This window comes from Amphibalanus amphitrite, unplaced genomic scaffold (genome assembly GCF_019059575.1).
Source record: "Amphibalanus amphitrite isolate SeventyFive unplaced genomic scaffold, NRLGWU_Aamphi_draft 001146F_arrow, whole genome shotgun sequence".
NCBI classification, from domain to species: domain Eukaryota; kingdom Metazoa; phylum Arthropoda; class Thecostraca; order Balanomorpha; family Balanidae; genus Amphibalanus; species Amphibalanus amphitrite.
Window position 1 is genome coordinate 199,524 of NW_024882640.1, and position 17,730 is coordinate 217,253.

At 50.6% G+C, this 17,730-nt stretch overlaps 1 protein-coding gene across 1 annotated transcript; it reads right to left on the reverse strand.

The window, feature by feature from the left end:
• Nucleotides 1-3,941: 3,941 nt before the first annotated feature.
• On the reverse strand, nucleotides 3,942-14,754 carry LOC122370577 (palmitoyltransferase ZDHHC8B-like). Its single transcript, XM_043346273.1, has 8 exons — nucleotides 14,333-14,754; nucleotides 13,123-13,253; nucleotides 11,269-11,426; nucleotides 10,642-10,814; nucleotides 8,987-9,181; nucleotides 7,092-7,254; nucleotides 5,091-5,320; nucleotides 3,942-4,888 (listed from the first exon to the last, which is right to left on the reverse strand). Exons 1-8 carry the CDS (start codon nucleotides 14,422-14,424, stop codon nucleotides 4,561-4,563), a joined length of 1,470 nt encoding a protein of 489 aa, XP_043202208.1. The 5' UTR covers nucleotides 14,425-14,754; the 3' UTR covers nucleotides 3,942-4,560.
• Between the last annotated feature and the right edge of the window lie 2,976 nt (nucleotides 14,755-17,730).

A 17,730-nucleotide genomic window follows, 5' to 3' on the forward strand; every position in this document is an offset into this window, starting at 1 on the left:
TACCCCCCTCAACCCCCCTTTTGACATTTTCTTAATTTTTTTTTTTAGAAATGTAGATCACGTTGAGCGAAGTCGAATGCCGTTTGAATTTTGAAAATCGGCCCGTTAGATCTCGAGATATCAAGGGGGGGTCGTAAACAGCCCCCCCCCCTGCCACTAATAGGGGTAGCCAGGAGCCTGCCACTAATATGGTTAATCTTGAGCCGCTTCTCTTACGATTCATTTTATGTGGTGCTTACTTTGTTCAAGAAGTAGTATTCGAGCTCGTTGGTCTTAAAAAATTGCTATCGAAGTAAATTAAAGTGTTTCGGGCTTCGGCACTTAAAAACCAATCGATATTTAACCCTCACCCACTTAGGCATTTCTTTTCAGCGTCTTATATGTAGCGGAGGGGCGTAGAAACCTCAGCCATTCATGAATAGCCAATAAAAAAAGAGCGAGCTACTCGTGGCGAGAGAAATCCGATGATTTGAGGGCCCTGGTCATCGCTGACGAGAGAAAGCCAATTATTTTTATGTCCTGGTCAATGCTGAGATCCTAGGTCACTGGTTGACCTCCCAGATCAGGTTAATAACCCAAAAGCACGAAAAATTGGGTCCTGCTAGAATTTCTACAAGTGAAGTTTGCTGGGACTTGGCTTGCTTCTGACTCCGAATTTGCACTTGCTTTGATCAAAGATGATATATCAAAGCATTTGGGGTAGGACGGGTCACGCCAGATCACCCATTAGGCGTTCTGCCGGCTATCCATAGAATGTTAACCCTCGCCCGTATAGGGGGGGGGGGTCGAACGGACCCCCCGCCATGGTTTTTCGCGAATAACTCGCGTAAAAAGCGGCCGATCGCGACGAAACTTTCAGTACCCTCGCGTTCATCAATTTCACACCTACCCTGAAAATTTCATGACCCTGACCCAAATGACCTTTGACCTGTGACCTACTTTTCGAGACCATGTTTGGCTGGAATCGCGATTCGGCGTGTGTCGGCTCGCATTAGACGCGCGTTTGCAGTCTTTTCGTGGTTTCAAGCGTTCAAACATGTGATATGATGTTGCCCCCATGCATTAGGGTGGGTGTCAAGGTCACCTGAAGGTCAGGTCATTGACCTTTGATGACCTCGGTTCACTTTTTCGAGTTTTACATGTTTCTAGGCCAGTTTTTGGAGCTGAATTCGAATTTAGCAACCATATGAACATTTACGAAGCAGTTTTGGTGCCTTCGTAACATGTTACGAAGCTGTCAGAGGCGGTTGCCACCTACTACGAATACCCTTACTGGTTGACCTGACCTGACCTGACCCGACCTGGCCTAAATACATGAAGACATCATCTGTAATCAAAACTAACATGGTATTCGTGATCAGCATCCCGAAAACCCTCTTAGCAGCCACACTTTACGGCGTTCTAACAGGTCCCGATTTTTCCGCCTTTGGGGTCATTGACCTGACCTGCAAGGTCAACCAATGACCTAGGACCTTAAAATTGGGTATCATCGGCTTCCTCTCGTCACGGGCAACACGCTCGTTTTTCCGCGAAGCTCTAGCTCGATCAGGGGCGAAACGGCAAGGGAGGGGGGTCCAACGGACCCCCCCCCCCTATACGTTCGCGGCTGGAAAAAAAAAACACCAATACGGGCGAGGGTTAACCAGCACTTACAGCCTTGCAACATATTGCATAGGCACTATAACTGATACCTAAGTATGCCTAGTTTTCAAATGCTAAAATGAGTGCTAAATTTCAAACCAACACTTCCTAAAAACCACAGTAAAAAGGTGTAAATTTAAGGAAGTTGACCGAGATCATTTCAAGTAAATGACCTTAACCTGAGTTTCACGTGACCTTGGCACCCACAACAATCAATGAGACAAACATTAGATAGCATATTTCACATGTTGTCACGTTGCTAATCACGAAACGACTATGGAAACACACAGATGTGCGCTGACTTTCAATTGCTATTCTGGCCTGACATGATCTTGAGAAAAATAATCACAGGTTAAAGGTTATTTGGTTCAGGGATTTAAAATTATCAGACAAGATGCAAAAATTATCAGGGCTATTTAATTTTCCGGGAAGTTGTAAAATTGATTAACTCCAGGGCACCAAAGCATCGTCGCAATCCTTCGCTTTGCCGCGATTTATTCGTGAAAAACAGGGGGCGCGGTCTACTTACCTGTACTTATATGTGTGGTGAGGGCTAATATTCATTTTATCTGTGTTATTAATATGCAACAATTTCTACATGAACTGAGACCAGTCCATATGGGTATGTTTTTCTCACGGACAATGACAATATAAAAACAATGCGAATAAAACCAAACGTTTCGGACAACAACGTGCATTCGTCAGTGGAGAAAAATAAGTGTATAGGTTTAACATCGATGAGAACTATATGCGGCACCGTCTCGGTCTGGCCAGCCGGGTTGCCGATAAAATACACAAATGTTTATAAGCTTCCATGATGTGCTTAAAAAACTGCTGAAAATATATCTTAAAAAATAACTACTTCATCGATTTTATCGAAAGAAAACATGCATGCCTAATTACTTATTTCTTGCCACTGACGGAGGCACTTTTTGTGCGAAACGTCTGTTTTATTTGTATTGTTATTGTATTGTCATTCCCTGTGAGAAAAAAGGATAACTCTTCAGTTAGTAACCATAACAGCGAAACGGCTTAATGTAACATAATTCACTGTGTATACGAAACCTATAAGTCCCTAAAAATAATCCTATTTACAACTTTTAAAAAGATACAGCTTATACAGCTTAGGCATATAATTTTTTTCTGCATTAAGATAATATTCATTTATCTCCACAGAATATGGTAAATTAGTGCTGCTGAAATTCGCTTTCGAAGCGTCTCCTCCAGGCATTCCACAGCTCTCGTGCCATTTTGGATCACGGAACATGGCTGGGCGCAGGACAGGCCGTCTGCGAGCTTGGACGGACCACGTGACCACCTCCCCTTCCCCTCACTCCCGTCCCCTTCCCCAGCAGAGCGTCCGATCTAACCGCGCCCCAGGCAGTCGGCTCGGTCCGACCCTCCCCTGGTCGAGCCACGGCCCGGTGCCGCCTGAGTTTGTGCCGGGTGCAAAACTGGAGCAGTAACTAGCGCCGGAACTAGTAGTCAGCACGACCATCGTCAGATGGCAGGAGTAAATGGAATAAGCGGTTCCAGGTTTCAGAAGGAATGGGACAGGAAAAAGCGCTGAAAACAATGTTTTGCTGATATAGCCATAAAAAGTTCACTGAATTAGGAGAGCAGCACATCAGTTTAAAGCCCTTCAGATGGTGGTTTTAATAAGCACACAATCATTTCACAATTCGCCTCCAACGGTGTCACAGGCAAAGAATACGCTGAAATACTAGTGTGTACAGAAGCAACTGCGGGTCCCTGTACAAGACCAGCTCGGGTACACAGCTCGGGTGCCAGGAAGAGAAACCGCTACAGAGGGCGCCGGTTTCTCGCCCCCTTGTCGAATCCGCTGCATGTCAGATACAGACTGATTACAGAACGGCTGGTTCCTAGAAATACACGCCGTTATCATCGAGCCCGAGGTTATTCGGAGAATCGTCGATCCGAGCCGTCAATGCAGCTGGTGTTCGATTTTTGATCTGTCGTCACCGGTCGGCAGCAACACTCAGTCTAGTTGAGCTTGAGGTAATGTATTTCGTCTAGTGATATTCAAAACACGTAGCTGATGGGTCTCGGCGGCGCGGCCGTACACGGCAGGTGCCGTTCACGGGCTGCGGAAACAGAACAGCGAGTGACGAGCGCTCCAGCCGGTCACAGACACCTAGAGACCGCGCGCGAGCCGACCCCACCACACCGACGGGCGGGGCGCCGGCTGCCCACCGGAGTATGAGGATTGAGTCGATTATCACACGACTCCCGGCGGCCAGATCGCTACACCTCCCCCCCTCCCCCCCCCCGAGATCACTCATCCCCCCCACCGGATGGCACGTGCGAGCGGCCAACCTCCGACCACATATAACCGATGCCGGGACCGGATTCAATCGGCAGCACGGCCGCGTCCACATATAGCGCCGATGGCACACTGACCGGTCCGGCGCACGGCGTCAAGAACGGCGTCAGGTACGCTGGAGACCACACCGGCGCGCCGCGGAATGAGATGAGTTGGCCGGGTGGCGAGCTGGCCGAGCCTGGTCGGGTCGCCGACCGACAACAGCCGCCACCCGAGACATTGAGCGCCCAGACAAACACCAACAAACAGCGCACATACGCACAGAGTACAACGCGCAAGGAGCGGCAAAACAACCAACAAATTATTGTCCTGTAAAGCTAATACGATGCGAAAGACCAACTTCCCACGCATTGGTACCGGCGTGAGATCAACGAATATGCCGGCAGTTTGTGAGTGGATGTGTGCGCGAAGCTGTATAAGCGTATGCTACAATGGAAGAATGCATGAACGCACGCATGCCTTCCACACTGGCGCACATACGGACACACACAGCGAGCGCAATTGGCCCTGCCGACCCGGCGCGGCGCGGGACAGACCGGAGGGCGGGCCGTTTGTACTGTCCGGCCCGGCGGCCGCTACACGGATATCTCGTAGCCGGCGTCTGCGGTGCGTCGCGCGCGCGGCAGCCGGCCCGGCGGCGCGGCCCAGTAGCGCGGCTCGCCGGCCGGCGGCGGCGGCGGCTCCCCGGCCAGGCCGCTGGCGGTGGTGCGCGGCGCGCCGCTGTAGATGGTCGGCGGCAGGCCGTCCGTGTGCGGGAACCGGCGGCCGCCGCACGGCGTGCCCGGCTGGGAGCGGCGCGCCGGACTGATGTACAGCGGCGGACTGGCCGGCCAGACCAGCGGCGCCGCGCCGTCCGGCGAGCACGCCGACTCGGGCGTCTGACTGCGCGACCGGCGGCCGTCCCTGCCATAGACAGCCACATCGGAGGTGGTGAGTGAAAAACCACGGCCTCGGTACCTGCATACAATCAACAGGTCACAGTACACACGAACCGGTCAACAGAGCCCACAGGCGCCCGGACGTGCTCGTCCATACGACAAACACGAACGACATGAGTGAAGACACCCTGATACCCCGCGATGTACTGATATATCCTCCGCCTTACCTGGCATGCTGGGCGCGCGGCAGCGTGGCGTGCGTGCGTCCGTGCGTCGGCGGCGGCCTCCTTTCCAGGGAGCCGGCAGTGCCGGCCGGTACGGCGCCGCCGCCACACGAGCGCCGGCCTCCAGAGACCACGCTGGCCCGCGAGGCACTGTGCGGCAGCGGCGGCGACGGCTCACAGTCGCGCGACTGAGACATGCCAGCGTCCTGGTCGGCGTCGCGCAGGTCAGCCGCCTGGGGATGAAAATTAAAGGTCATGGCCGAAACCAAGGATGTTCGATTGATACATGGCCACTCGGTTCTTCTCATCGGCAAGCGCGCGACCGATGGAACTAATGGGCGATATCACCCCATCCGCGGTACAGATGAAGACATTACTGACGTAAGAGATTCTATGATACTGCAAGGCAAAAAGGTGAAACTTTCTGTCTCAGATCCACACGACTTTATTGAAAAAATTGTTTCATTTATTTATCTACAGGGTGTAACGAAATTATCCGGACATCTATTTTTTCGCCATATCTGTTCGCACAGCTTCTTTTCACACATGCTGAAAGAACCCGTGTATCATGGCATCCAAATTGACATTTTAGGGATCTACTAAAAACATCACTGCCGACTTGACCAGCAAGACATCCACGCTACATCACTGAACAGCCACAGAGCTTTCCAGTCGAGGACACCGCCCATACTCACCCGGGCGGCGGCCAACCACACAATTTAGGAAGCGGGCAGTGCGCGTTAGACGGCCGTTTGGTGCCAAATGGGCAGGTGAGAGACCTCGGGCACGGCGGGCCGCGGCGGCGACAGCGGCGGTCGGGGCACTGCCTGGCGCGGCGCCGCGGCCACGGCGGACCGCGCCGGCGACGCGGTCCGCCCGGCCGGCCGGGCCGCCGAGCCGGCAGCGCGCATCTGGAACGTGCAGACGAGCGGGGCGGGGCGGGGGTGGGCTGAGCGTGCGCCGCGAACAGAGGTGTCGGCTCCTCGGCCGGGTGCTGGTGGTCCCGGTCTCCACAGGCGGTGGCAGACAGACAGACAAACACAGGCAGCAGGCAGGCGACGAGGTGACGCACAGACAGCTAAGAACGACGGGCAGACGGGCACAAACAAGGCAGAAACCACAGAATGACGAGCCGTGCTGGCTGCTAACGCTCCTGTCGTCAATGCTTGTAAGCAGACAAAACATAAGACTGAACGAATGACAAACCTTAACGTTCCGGAGCTGAACGTGAAGGGAACGAAACATAAATGGTGCAACGCTGGTTAACTGAATAAAGCAACTAAATGCTAAGGACCACAAACATGTACTGTTGAAATAATGCAGGACCTTAACGCTGAAACTCAACTTCCACAACTGCAAAGGCTGGATATTGGGCAAGTTTACGCTCGATGATTGAAATTAAAGTAAAAAGGAAAACTTTCAAAGCCAACAACTTCACAAAAGCCCTGCTTTTAGCTCAAGGCATTGTTGATCGCACCAAGAAGTGCGTAGCCCCGAAACAGCAATCAAAACTAGAACAGTAAGCAATCAAAACTCAAGCAAGTTACGAGAAACCAACGGTCAATAATATAGCCTGGCCCAAACGTATGGGTGATGGCGCGGACGACCGACAGAACGAGCGTCTGTCGGCCATCCAGACCCACGAACAACACACCAGTTCTGCCTTCCGGTCCCCACCGGCGGTAGTCCCGCGGCCTATCGTAATCCTCATTAGTCCGGCTCCCGGGTCAAATGCCGACAAAGGACACCAGGCACTGCACCGTGTCAATGCCACACAGGCGGCACCACAACACCTCACACACCCACATGCATCGGTATCGAGTGCATTGTTAGGAATCTAACTTAGATCGTCCAGACATACAGCCAAACTCCTCACACAGACCGAAATACATGCTCACAGTTCCCGAATCGCTCGGCTCGATCTGTGGCGTGCCGACGCGTGCAGTGACCGGCGGGGAGGAGGGCGGCCATGCGTGGCGTGCCCCGAGCTCGTACCTGACGTACCTGCGTGTAGCGGGCGGCATGGCCTTTGCCCCGTACACCGTTACCGTTGTCGATATACAGCTTGACCTGGTGATCGGCGGCGACAGCCGGCGGCAGCTGCGGCGATGTGGGCAGCGTGTACTGGTGCCTCCGCCGCTGGGCGCGCCGCGCCAGCGCCATCACACTGCGGCACAGAGAGCGCCGGTTAGCTGACACAAACCACACCGGCCAGACAGTCTGACAGTACACATAAGCCGCACTGCTTAGACGGTCACATGGCTCGCATAAAGTCGCATAGGTCAGGTCAGACGGGTCAAATGGAACCAGTCACATACGATTACGAGCGACATAACCCGGTGATACTAGCCCGCTACGCACAGTGATGCAAATGGGGTTCACGAGTGGCCATAAATACCAAAAAGTTAAGTTTACCAAATCGAGTTAATTGCGATATGGCCGGGTAGACAAATGTTTGGGGCATCTGAAATCACATGGTTTTCATGTTTTTGTCAAAACCGGCCTCGTGTATAATCGTCAGAAGTCGTGACATTTTCTAGGTCGTAAAATGACGGTCAGACACTCGCAAGTTCAAACGCCGCTGGTTTGCGTTCATTTCGTACAAATTGGAAAAATTATGCATGGGAATGATCCCCAAAGCCTTCTGCTTCTAATGCTGGATCACAAAAAGCCATACCTCATTCGCTTCGCTGGTAATCTGACTATTTATCATCATGTTGCAATCGCAGTTTTTTACTAAGAAAAAAATGCTTTCGTTTCACCTACAGCACTTAACACAGTGTGTGCCCGTTAGTCCACCATACCATAGCCTTCCCTAATCATTTCTGAGTCACATCGTGAAAGAATTAAGGCGCTAGCACAGGGCTGACCGGCGCTACAGAGGTTTTTGTCCGGGCGGTCGGGTGCCGCAGTGGGCGCGCAGTTGGGCGGGTGGGTGCCGCCGCGCGGCGTCCGGGCGGCGCGGCGACGCGGCCGCCCGCTGCGCCGCAGCACCCGACCGTGACGGACGAAAACTTCTGTAGCGCCGGTCAGCCCTGTGCTAGCACCTTAATTCTTTCACGATGCGACTCAGAAATGATTAGGGAATGCTATGATATGGTGCACTACCGGGCACACACTGTGTGAAGTGCTGTAGGTTAATTGAAAGCAAATATTTTTGGTAAAAAACTGCGGTTGCAACATGATTACAAATAGTTAGCTCACCGCCATACCAAAATAGATACGGCTTTGTATGACGTTGCATTAGAAGCAGCAGGTTTCGGGGATCATTTTCATGTATTTTTGCAGTTTGTATGACATGAACGCACACTAGCGGCACTTGAATTTCAAGTACCTGACAGTCATTTTACGACATCGAAAATGTCTCGACTTCTGACAATCCTACACGAGGCCGGTTTTGACAAAAACATTAAAATCATACTTTTTCAGACACCCCAAACATTTGCCGGACTGACCATATTACGATTTATTCGATTAAGTGAACTTGAATTTTGGGCCTTTTTCGTATTTATGGCCACTCGTGAACCCCATTTGCATCACTGTGCTACGGACCGATTTCCCACCACACTGATCACAGACCACGCTGATCGAATAGAATTGGAGCCGCTCCGCTGCTCAGACCGAAACCCTACGCCGACGCAGCGCGCTGGCAGCGTCGGTGAAACACCGTCCAGTTCTCACTCACGAAGCTGTGCAGCGTGCGGTACTCGGGATACTGTGCGTTACGCGGTACTCACTCTGGGTACCGTGGTATTCACTCAGGATACTGCACGGTACCCGGTACTCACTCGGGGTACTGTGCGCTACCTGATACTCACTCGGGGTACTGTGGTATTCACTCAGGATACTGCACGGTACTTGGTACCCACTCGGGGTACTGTTCGGTACTTGATACTCACTCGGGGTACTGTGGCGCCCAGAGGGTGCGGCAGAAGTTGGCGCCGCAGCCGCGCGAGAACGGGTTGAACCCGCCGCGGAACTTGCCCGTGACCTGCTCGTTGGTAGTGCGGCCGCGACTGGCCAGCACCGTGTGGAAGCCGGCCAGACCCATGATGGGGACAAACAGCAGGCCGATCACCACCATCACCGCCAGACTGAGGGGTCACAGTCAAGGAAAACCGCGACGCGACGGGGAGAGCACGTGGCACCGATAGACGTAGAGGCCACAGTCAAGGAGACCCAAGGCGCGGAGGGGAGCATGTAATATACAGACGGACGTAGGTAGTATCACAGATATGGCAAATATACACTACTCGTATACAGATATATGCCTAAGACGTGCATGCAGTGATGTGTGAGCTCGCAATTTGCTAATCGAGTGCAAATTTAACCACCACATGATCTGAAAGGTCGCTACTTATTTTAAGACAAAATATGAAGGTAACGATGGTATAAAACTAAAACCATTTTATGGTATGGACGGCAGCTATTGTGTCACCCCATACAGCGAAAGGAAGAAAATTAACTATTCAAATATGATTGTAAAACTTATCTACGAGAAAAGGACAGCATGACGCCGAACTAGAGTTAGACTTCTGCTGGCGACTGGCACCTGTCAGAAATTCCGGCTCCTGAGCTAATCCCACCGCTCGCGCCGGGCGGCCGGTACCGGTGAGCCGACCTCGTGAGCGATCTCTTATCGTTCCGGAAATACGCCAGCACCGCACCGCGTGCCCGGTGTGGCAGAGCCCAAGAGCCAGCAGGACACGGCAAGGCTGGAGCCCTCGTATGGTGGTTCACTAGCCACGCTGGCAGGAAACCATTACAGAGCTTTATTTGCCTGTTGTATTCTGTTGGTTTGTTTAATGGGACTTAAGGATGCGCCGACTACAAAGGTCATTTTGCGCCCTATTCTATATTCCGTATTCTGTATTTGTATTAGCCGACTACAGGCCTTGAAACCCATTTACAACGGCAGTCATAGATAAAACTAGGTGACAAAGCAGGTAGAACGGCAAATTTCGAAAACCGCTGGAGACAACCCAGCCAGTAGCGGCGGAACACCTTCCATTAAGGGGGCACTGCCGACAATAAACCGAACCTTCTCGTATTGTAGAACTACAGGTAGGTAGATATTACTGAGCGAGACATAACCTCAGTTTGCTTTACCCGGCCTAAAACGTGAAAAATAGGCACACAGATTCGGGGAGTACAACCGAGTGTGATCTAACAGAACCAACAAAAACACCAGCAATGATAAAATGGCACCCAAGGGTACCTCTACACTCTACAGCCAGCACGTCTAGCTACAGTACATCCCCTGACATTGCAAGACGATTCTCTACCCCGCTCCCTCCCCCATTCCCTACCCCGCAAACACACAGCCGATGGAAAAGAATGAGGAGCCAATGGAAAAGAATGAGGAATGAGGAAAAAAAGAATGAGCGTCAGTCCAACAGTCTGTCCATCCGTCCATCCGCCGGCGTATCTCTGCCGTGCAAAGGCAAAAACCCTTATGTCGGGTCAGAGGCCATTACCTCGGGTCAAAGGTCACCCGAACATAATGGGTTTTGCCTTTATACGGCAGATCTGCCGTCCGGTTCATAAAGGATACGTTGCGATGACGTCGACCGAGCCGAGCTCGTGCCTCCTGTCCAGCACGAACACCAGGCACTGGCCGAAGATGGCCACCATGTGCAGCGTCAGCGACAGCAGGAAGAGGAAGAAGAACCGGTAGTTTCGCCGGCCGATACAGTTGTTCACCCACGGACAGTGGTGGTCGAACGTCTGCCGGCGGAACACGGACTGTCAGCGCCCGTGTCGGCAGCGGCGGGGTGTCGGTGACGATCGTACCACGATCACTTCCAACGGGCGTGGTCGGTTGGGAAGTGGTAAAAAAAAAAGAGTCCAATAAATTGTGTAATATTGTTACATTATCAATCATATCCTGAAACAGCGCAGCATTAATCCATCACATTTTACCATTTTACTTATTTATATCTCGGCGGTCGTTATTGACACCCCTTACAGCCAAATCGATCCACCCTCATGTGTTTCATCAGCTGAACTAAAGGATACACACCCAACCCGACGCCCACCGTGTCTTCAGACCTTGTCAATAGTCACCTGACTCTGTAGGCACAGTGTAACAGTTAGGCACAGAACGAGCTCGAATACAAGCTCAGCACTGTACAGTGTACAGAAGTTAGACACTGCAGGGGCACTAATGCTCATTGCTCACCTCTATACAGTGGTTGCAGACACTGCAGTGGGAGCAGCGCGGCGGCCTGTAAAACTGGCACGTTGCGCACCATTTCATGCGCACTGTGATGCCGCTTATTTCCACGTTCTTGTATAGCGGCATCCGGAAGTCGTCATCCCGGTCTTCGTCGGATGACGCTGCTCCGCGAGGGAAGGAGAAAACCATCACATAAAAATCAGCACATCAAAATCATTAGGTCATTACATATTGTACTTCCACTGTATATTTGAAAATAGGTAGATTGTCATATTAACATTGCATAACAACCAAGCAACAATAGGACAGGCCTGATATTCAGTCCATTGGCTCTAGTTTTCACAATAACCCGCGCCCGGGTGGGCCTCTCAGCCAACTTCACCATGGTGGAGTGTGTGTGGGGGGGGGGGGGTGCCTTTTGGCCACACCACGTTATCTCGGGAAGTAAGCAAACTAGAAAGAAACGGTAAAAAGCACTGGATAGCTCGCATGAGTTCTTTCAGAATTATGAAGGTCGTTTTCGATCTCGCTGAGGTCACTGGAGGTCACCAAAGATAAAATCATCGCGACTTTTTGTTCCCGATTTTGACAGCCTTTCACAAAGAGGCGCCTAAGTCGGCAGCAATAGAGCTATAGCGCCGCGGAAAAGCGCATTCGATAGCTCTTTCATATGCCTTTCTGAATATTGTTCTCAGCTTTGACCGAAGGTCAACGGTTTAGTCTCCAGAGTGCAAAACTCAAAATTGGATGTTTTGCGGAAAAAAAGTTTTTCTGTATAAGTTTTGACTCCAAGCTTGTATTACGCTGATTATACCGGCATCGCGTTTGTCTCGTTGAGACGCGTTGAATAAGCCATAGTTGACCTGGAAAGGTCAGCTTAAAAATTTGACCTCAGGTCAAGGTCACAGAAAAAGTCATGTTGCATATCATTCGATTCGTATTGTTGAGCTAAACACATCCATGGTAGTTTTCAGCGCTCCAGCATGTTTCTATCAAAAGTCTGTCAAAGAACCGTTTTTCATGATCCGAGATGACCTGAGAGCAAAAACGGGGTCACAGGTGCGTTTTCTATTCAGTGTGTTATATTCACGTGTTCCGATGTCTGAGGGTGTTTTCAGACATAAGAAAAGCATTTAAATTTTTCACATTGACTTATGGAGAGGTCACAAAGTTGACCTGACCTTAAGTCATCGATACAAAAATTCCGGGATATACAAATTGCTGGCACTGATTCCCTCATGCAATAGCCTGAGTTTCAGACTTCTGGGATGTAAGCGCAGGAATGAATGAATCACAAAGTTTTTTAAGAGGCATGGCCACTTAAGTTGACCCGGTGACCTGAACTTGTGTGACCCGGGGTCAAAAGTTTTACACACGATGCAAAATTGACGTATCATAAGCTATAGGTACCAAATTTCGTGGCGCTGCGCGCTGCAGTTTTCTTTACACACACACAAAAACTGGCAGGTGTGGCCAAAAACGCCCCCCTCCCCACATACACACTCGGGTAAAGGTCAAGTCACACCATGACAGGATACACTTACTTCTTATTTTACCAATCAGGTGGTATTGAAGGGGTGTTGAAGTTGGAATCATCCACAAATACAGATTGGTTACAAGCTGCAAGCACTGATTAAGATAAAAATAACAACTCATGTGGATAATAACTTAAAGGCACCAGTTCCAAATACAAATAATGATGAAGATGAGCAAACTACTTTCCAAAGGCTTGCATAGATGCACCCATGCAAAACTTATTTTAGCCAATATACTAACCCATAATAAACATCAAATAAAAGTGCAGAACTCAAGGGTTAATATTTAATGAGATGAATGCAAAAAGGATGAATAACTCACCTCTCGGAACAATGCCTGGATTCATGAAGGTAGCCAGTGAAAAGTTTGCTATGACAAAAAAAGAAAGGATACCCTGACACAAAGGTATGACAAAGCCCCAAGGGTAAAGTTTCACCAGAAGCCACTGGCACCTGCAACAGACAGACATCAAAGGATCACTGATAAGTCAGTCACATTGGTTAGGTTACTGTTAGGTTAGTTTAGGTTTGGTTAGCTTTAAAACAATTCACATCACTTTTATGCTCTTATGAATTGGTTGGATTTCAACATCAATGTCACTTAGCTATGAATAGAGCCTAGGCTACACTATGCGTACCTAGCCATCCAGAAAGTGTGTACGGCTCTTGCAAGATCAAGTGGTAGGTTTTGCACTTTTACATTTCCGGTTATACCTATCTCAGAAACTAATCGATCTACGATTAAGCCATTTTTCATGATCGTGGCCGGCTTGTGAACCAACAAGTCAATCGCATCTTCAACACTTAAAAGCTTAAGACTACGGAGATATAGCCTGAAGTACAATACATTTTCTAGGTGCAAAACCTACTGCTAAAACCAGCGAGACCTGTACATATGAGCCTGTTCTTTGTTTCAATGCTTGCAGGATTTAAGTGATGTCAGTTTCTGCTTTTCAGAATTTCCAAGGAATAAGTATCAGAAATGAATTCAGGAGGTCTTAGAATATCTTGTGAAATTTTTCCTCCTGTCTGACACAAACATGTAGATTCTAAAAAAGTTCAGACTTCTGAACTTAATGTGTGGACAATCCAGACTATCCACCATTTCCTGGACTGAATGTGACTTCCTTGACTGAGCGTGTGTGACCCACAGTGTGGCTCAGAGTAGCAACGCAGTGTGTTTCCGTTGGCTGATCTTGATCTGCGTACCGATGCCCTCCTGCAAAACCTGACAAATTGCAGGACACACACGATTTCCTGGAGGATCACGGGTAGTGTACCATGGGCTCCAGGCTCCATAGCTCAGGTTGGTGTACTGTTCAAGAGGTGTTTTAGCATCAAATTTTCCAGTGTTCGAGGGCAAGATGTTGCAGTTAATTTGCAGAAAATGTTAGATAAGTGCATAATAGTATCTTGTGATACCAATTACCTACTTTCATCTTACCACAACAATTAAAACACTAACCGGCTGATGCTCATGCCCCCAGCCTCAATATGTACAAGCTAAAACAAGGCAATATAAAAATACTTACGGGTAATAGAAATAGATTCCTGTACATCCTAACAGCAGCGACCATGCAACTGTTGCTGGAACAAACTTTGTTGATGGCTTGCATCTTGACATTTTCTTCCAAATAACTCACGCTAAGGCATCAGCCATATCACCTTGAGCCCGCCGTTTGAGTGACTAGTAAATATATGTCAGGAGGCTACAAAATTTAAAACATCGAGAACGCCCCAATCACTCTGAGACGCGACGAAAAACTCGAATTTTTCGCTTTACAACACTGACACGGAATTAAAAAAAAAAACAGCCAAGCACACCACGAAAGAGATCAAGGTTAACGAAAATTATATCTTTTACATTTCCTGATTGTTTCAATGACGTCATGAAAATTTTAACCATCCTTGAGAATGGCCGTTATCTTGCTGCAATTTAGCCATATTTTTAGAGAAAATCACGAAACGTCGTATAAAAACGCTTTATATATATTGAACCCTCCCCCGTAATGGTGTTTTGCCAGCCGCTCAAAGGAAATAGTTCACTTTTAATATGGTGGTTTTGAACTGTAATAGCAATTTTGTAGCTTGAGCTGAGACTAGCGCAAATCAAAAGCGTTTACGGCCCAACGATCACCCGACCTGGTCTAAATGCATGAAGACATCATCTGTGATCAAAACTAACATGATATTCGTGATCAGCACCCCGAAAAACCACATGGCAGCCACGCTTTGCCACCACACTTTCTAACAGGTCCCGATTTCCCCGAATTTTTAGTCATTGACCTGACCTGGAAGGTCAACCAATGACCTAGAAACTTGAAATGGGTATCATCGGCGTGTTGCTCGTTACGCGAAGCCCTATCTCGATCAGGGGCGAAACGGCAAGGGGTGAGCAGCGGACCCCCCTCCCCTCATACGTTCGCGATCGCGGTTGGCAAAACTCCAATATGGGCGAGGGTTAGCTCAGGGCCCAGGGGTACTGCAAGATTCGTCTCGATCAGCTGCTTTTTGCGCGATACATTTGTGAAAAACCGAAGGGGTCCGTTCCGTTCGACCCCATATAATGTGCGAGGGTTAATTTACGCATATACACAAATGAATGTAAACCGAGCACGAGATTTTGTATGGACAACGGAGCAATATCATATTCAATAGCAATAAAGCCGCTCTCACCATGCAGCGCCATAGGGCTAATGAATTGGTAGGGCTGGATGGGGTCTGCGAAGTCTATGGAAAACATCACGCAGGAGCCATGCTTTGCATCACCTTTGCTAAAGCAAGGCCACGTCCTAAGGACACGTATTTTGGTGTTATATTATACTGAGCGAAAGACGTTCGCTGCACAATGCTGTTGGTTCCGTTCGCGTACCCTATTGGCATACAGTGTACAATTATCTATGAGCCTTCAGGGTTCGCTTATCGTGCCTAAATTAGGCGTGACCATAGAGTGACTCATTTTGTGTTGCTAAATGCTAGCCATAGCCCATACATGTACACATAGGCATAGATGGAAGTTTGTGCCCAGCTGAGGGTGCCCGAGCTCTCCTAATTCCACGCCGGCTTGGCTTTGGAGCCGCAATAGACGGCGCATGACAAGGTCATCGCTAGGGTAGCGGGGGATTTGTCGCGCCTTGGCTTCCCCACCCCGGCACAACGCTCCAAATTCCACCTATATGAGATATAGATATGCAGCTGATGTATGTAGGTAAGTACTGTAGGTAGGTAGATACCGTACATAGGCATACATACCTACGCGGTCTTGATGTGGATACATCTACACACCACACAAATAAGCCAACGACGCGAGTAGATGTGTCTCTTTCAACACAATATTTACCTACTTGTAGACACTGACCACTGATCTGATGCGGATCGTCACGTGAGCGGCTTACGTGCTAAGTGAGCTAAGCGTAGGTACACCAGCCAAGTTTACATAGCGTTTGTTGCGAACCCGCCTAACTTGGCCCGAAATGTTGCAAAACATGCCAATGGTGTCTTGAAATAAATACAATCATTTCATTCAACGCTACGAAGAGCACTGCATCGAAATTATGGCAGATTACCTGATCTAGAGACTCGCAAAAAAATCTTATGTAACCAGGCACTGGCACAACGCAACGGGGCATTAGCGAAAAATGGGCGATACCCACCCTAAAATACCGACCCGGACCAATCTACTCATGTGCTTCATACGTATGAACCAATGAAGAAATATAAAATAATTATGCGACTGGCTAGAACGACACGTTCGCCCTGACGAGCCCATAAACGTGATAACAGGTCAGAATAATGCACACCTTTACAAACCACCTGTTGATGCAACCGGACTGGCAGGCTGCATGATGCATATGCCACGCCACCGCCGTGCGGCTATTCCACTATAGCACCGTACACAGAGATGGGAGGCCAGTGGACGGGCTCGCCCGAAAAGTCGTCCTCATAGCGGAGGTGGACGAAGTGGGCGTAGACGGCCCGCGTGCAGCTGACCAGTCGGCTGACGCCGCGCGGCGGCGCCTGGAGCGGCCCCAGCTCGGCGCACAGCGACCCCATGGTGAGGCGGTTCAGAGAACCGGTGACGCGGAGCGGCAGCGGCCGGCCGGCGCCGCCCGCCACCAGCACCGCCCTCAGCTGGTACGCGCGCTCCCCCGGCAGTTGCAGGGTGATGTTCATGGTGCCGTCAATCGGAAAGAATGTGTCGATGTAGCCGGGGACGCGCTGGCAGACGGCCGGCAGCAGCATAAAGTCGGGCACGTCCAGCAGCCGCGGCGGCTCCGGGCGCAGGTCGGCCGCGATGAAGTCGAAGGCGAACGGCGCGCCGTGGCGCCACGGCGCCTCGTTCACCACCTGTCCGTCGCTGGCGAACAGCGGCGTGTCGTGGCGGTGCGCCTCGTCATTGGCGTCCCAGAGGTGCGGCAGCTCGGTGACGGCCACCACCGGGTGTGCGGTGTGCAGCTGCTGCAGGTAGAGCTGCCGGTCGAGGCCGACCAGCACTCCGCCATCCACCGGCACCGACTCCAGCTCCGAGCCAGGCGTCGTCGCCGTGCCGTTCTCCGGCGACGCGCTCGGCTCCGGATCCAGCCCGGCCGTCAGATTCAGGAGGTTGAAGACGTACTGCATGTCTGACACGTTGACAGCCGGGTACAGAATGGCGTTCAGCTCCATGCAGGCGGCGTGTGCTTCGTAAACGGTCATCGGCTGCGACAGGTACCTGAAAAGCCGCCCATGGTCGTCCTCGTGAAACCCGTCCCCGGGTTGCGACTCGCCGTGAAACAAAAACACTTCAAAGCCAGTCACGTACTGGACTGGGTCGGTCGCGGGGACGGCCACAGCGTCGAACAGCCTGCAGTCACCGTGGCTGGTTACCAGCAGCGAAAGGCACCGCGGCGTGTCCAGGCAGAGTCGGCGGCACTCCCGCGCCGAGGAGCTG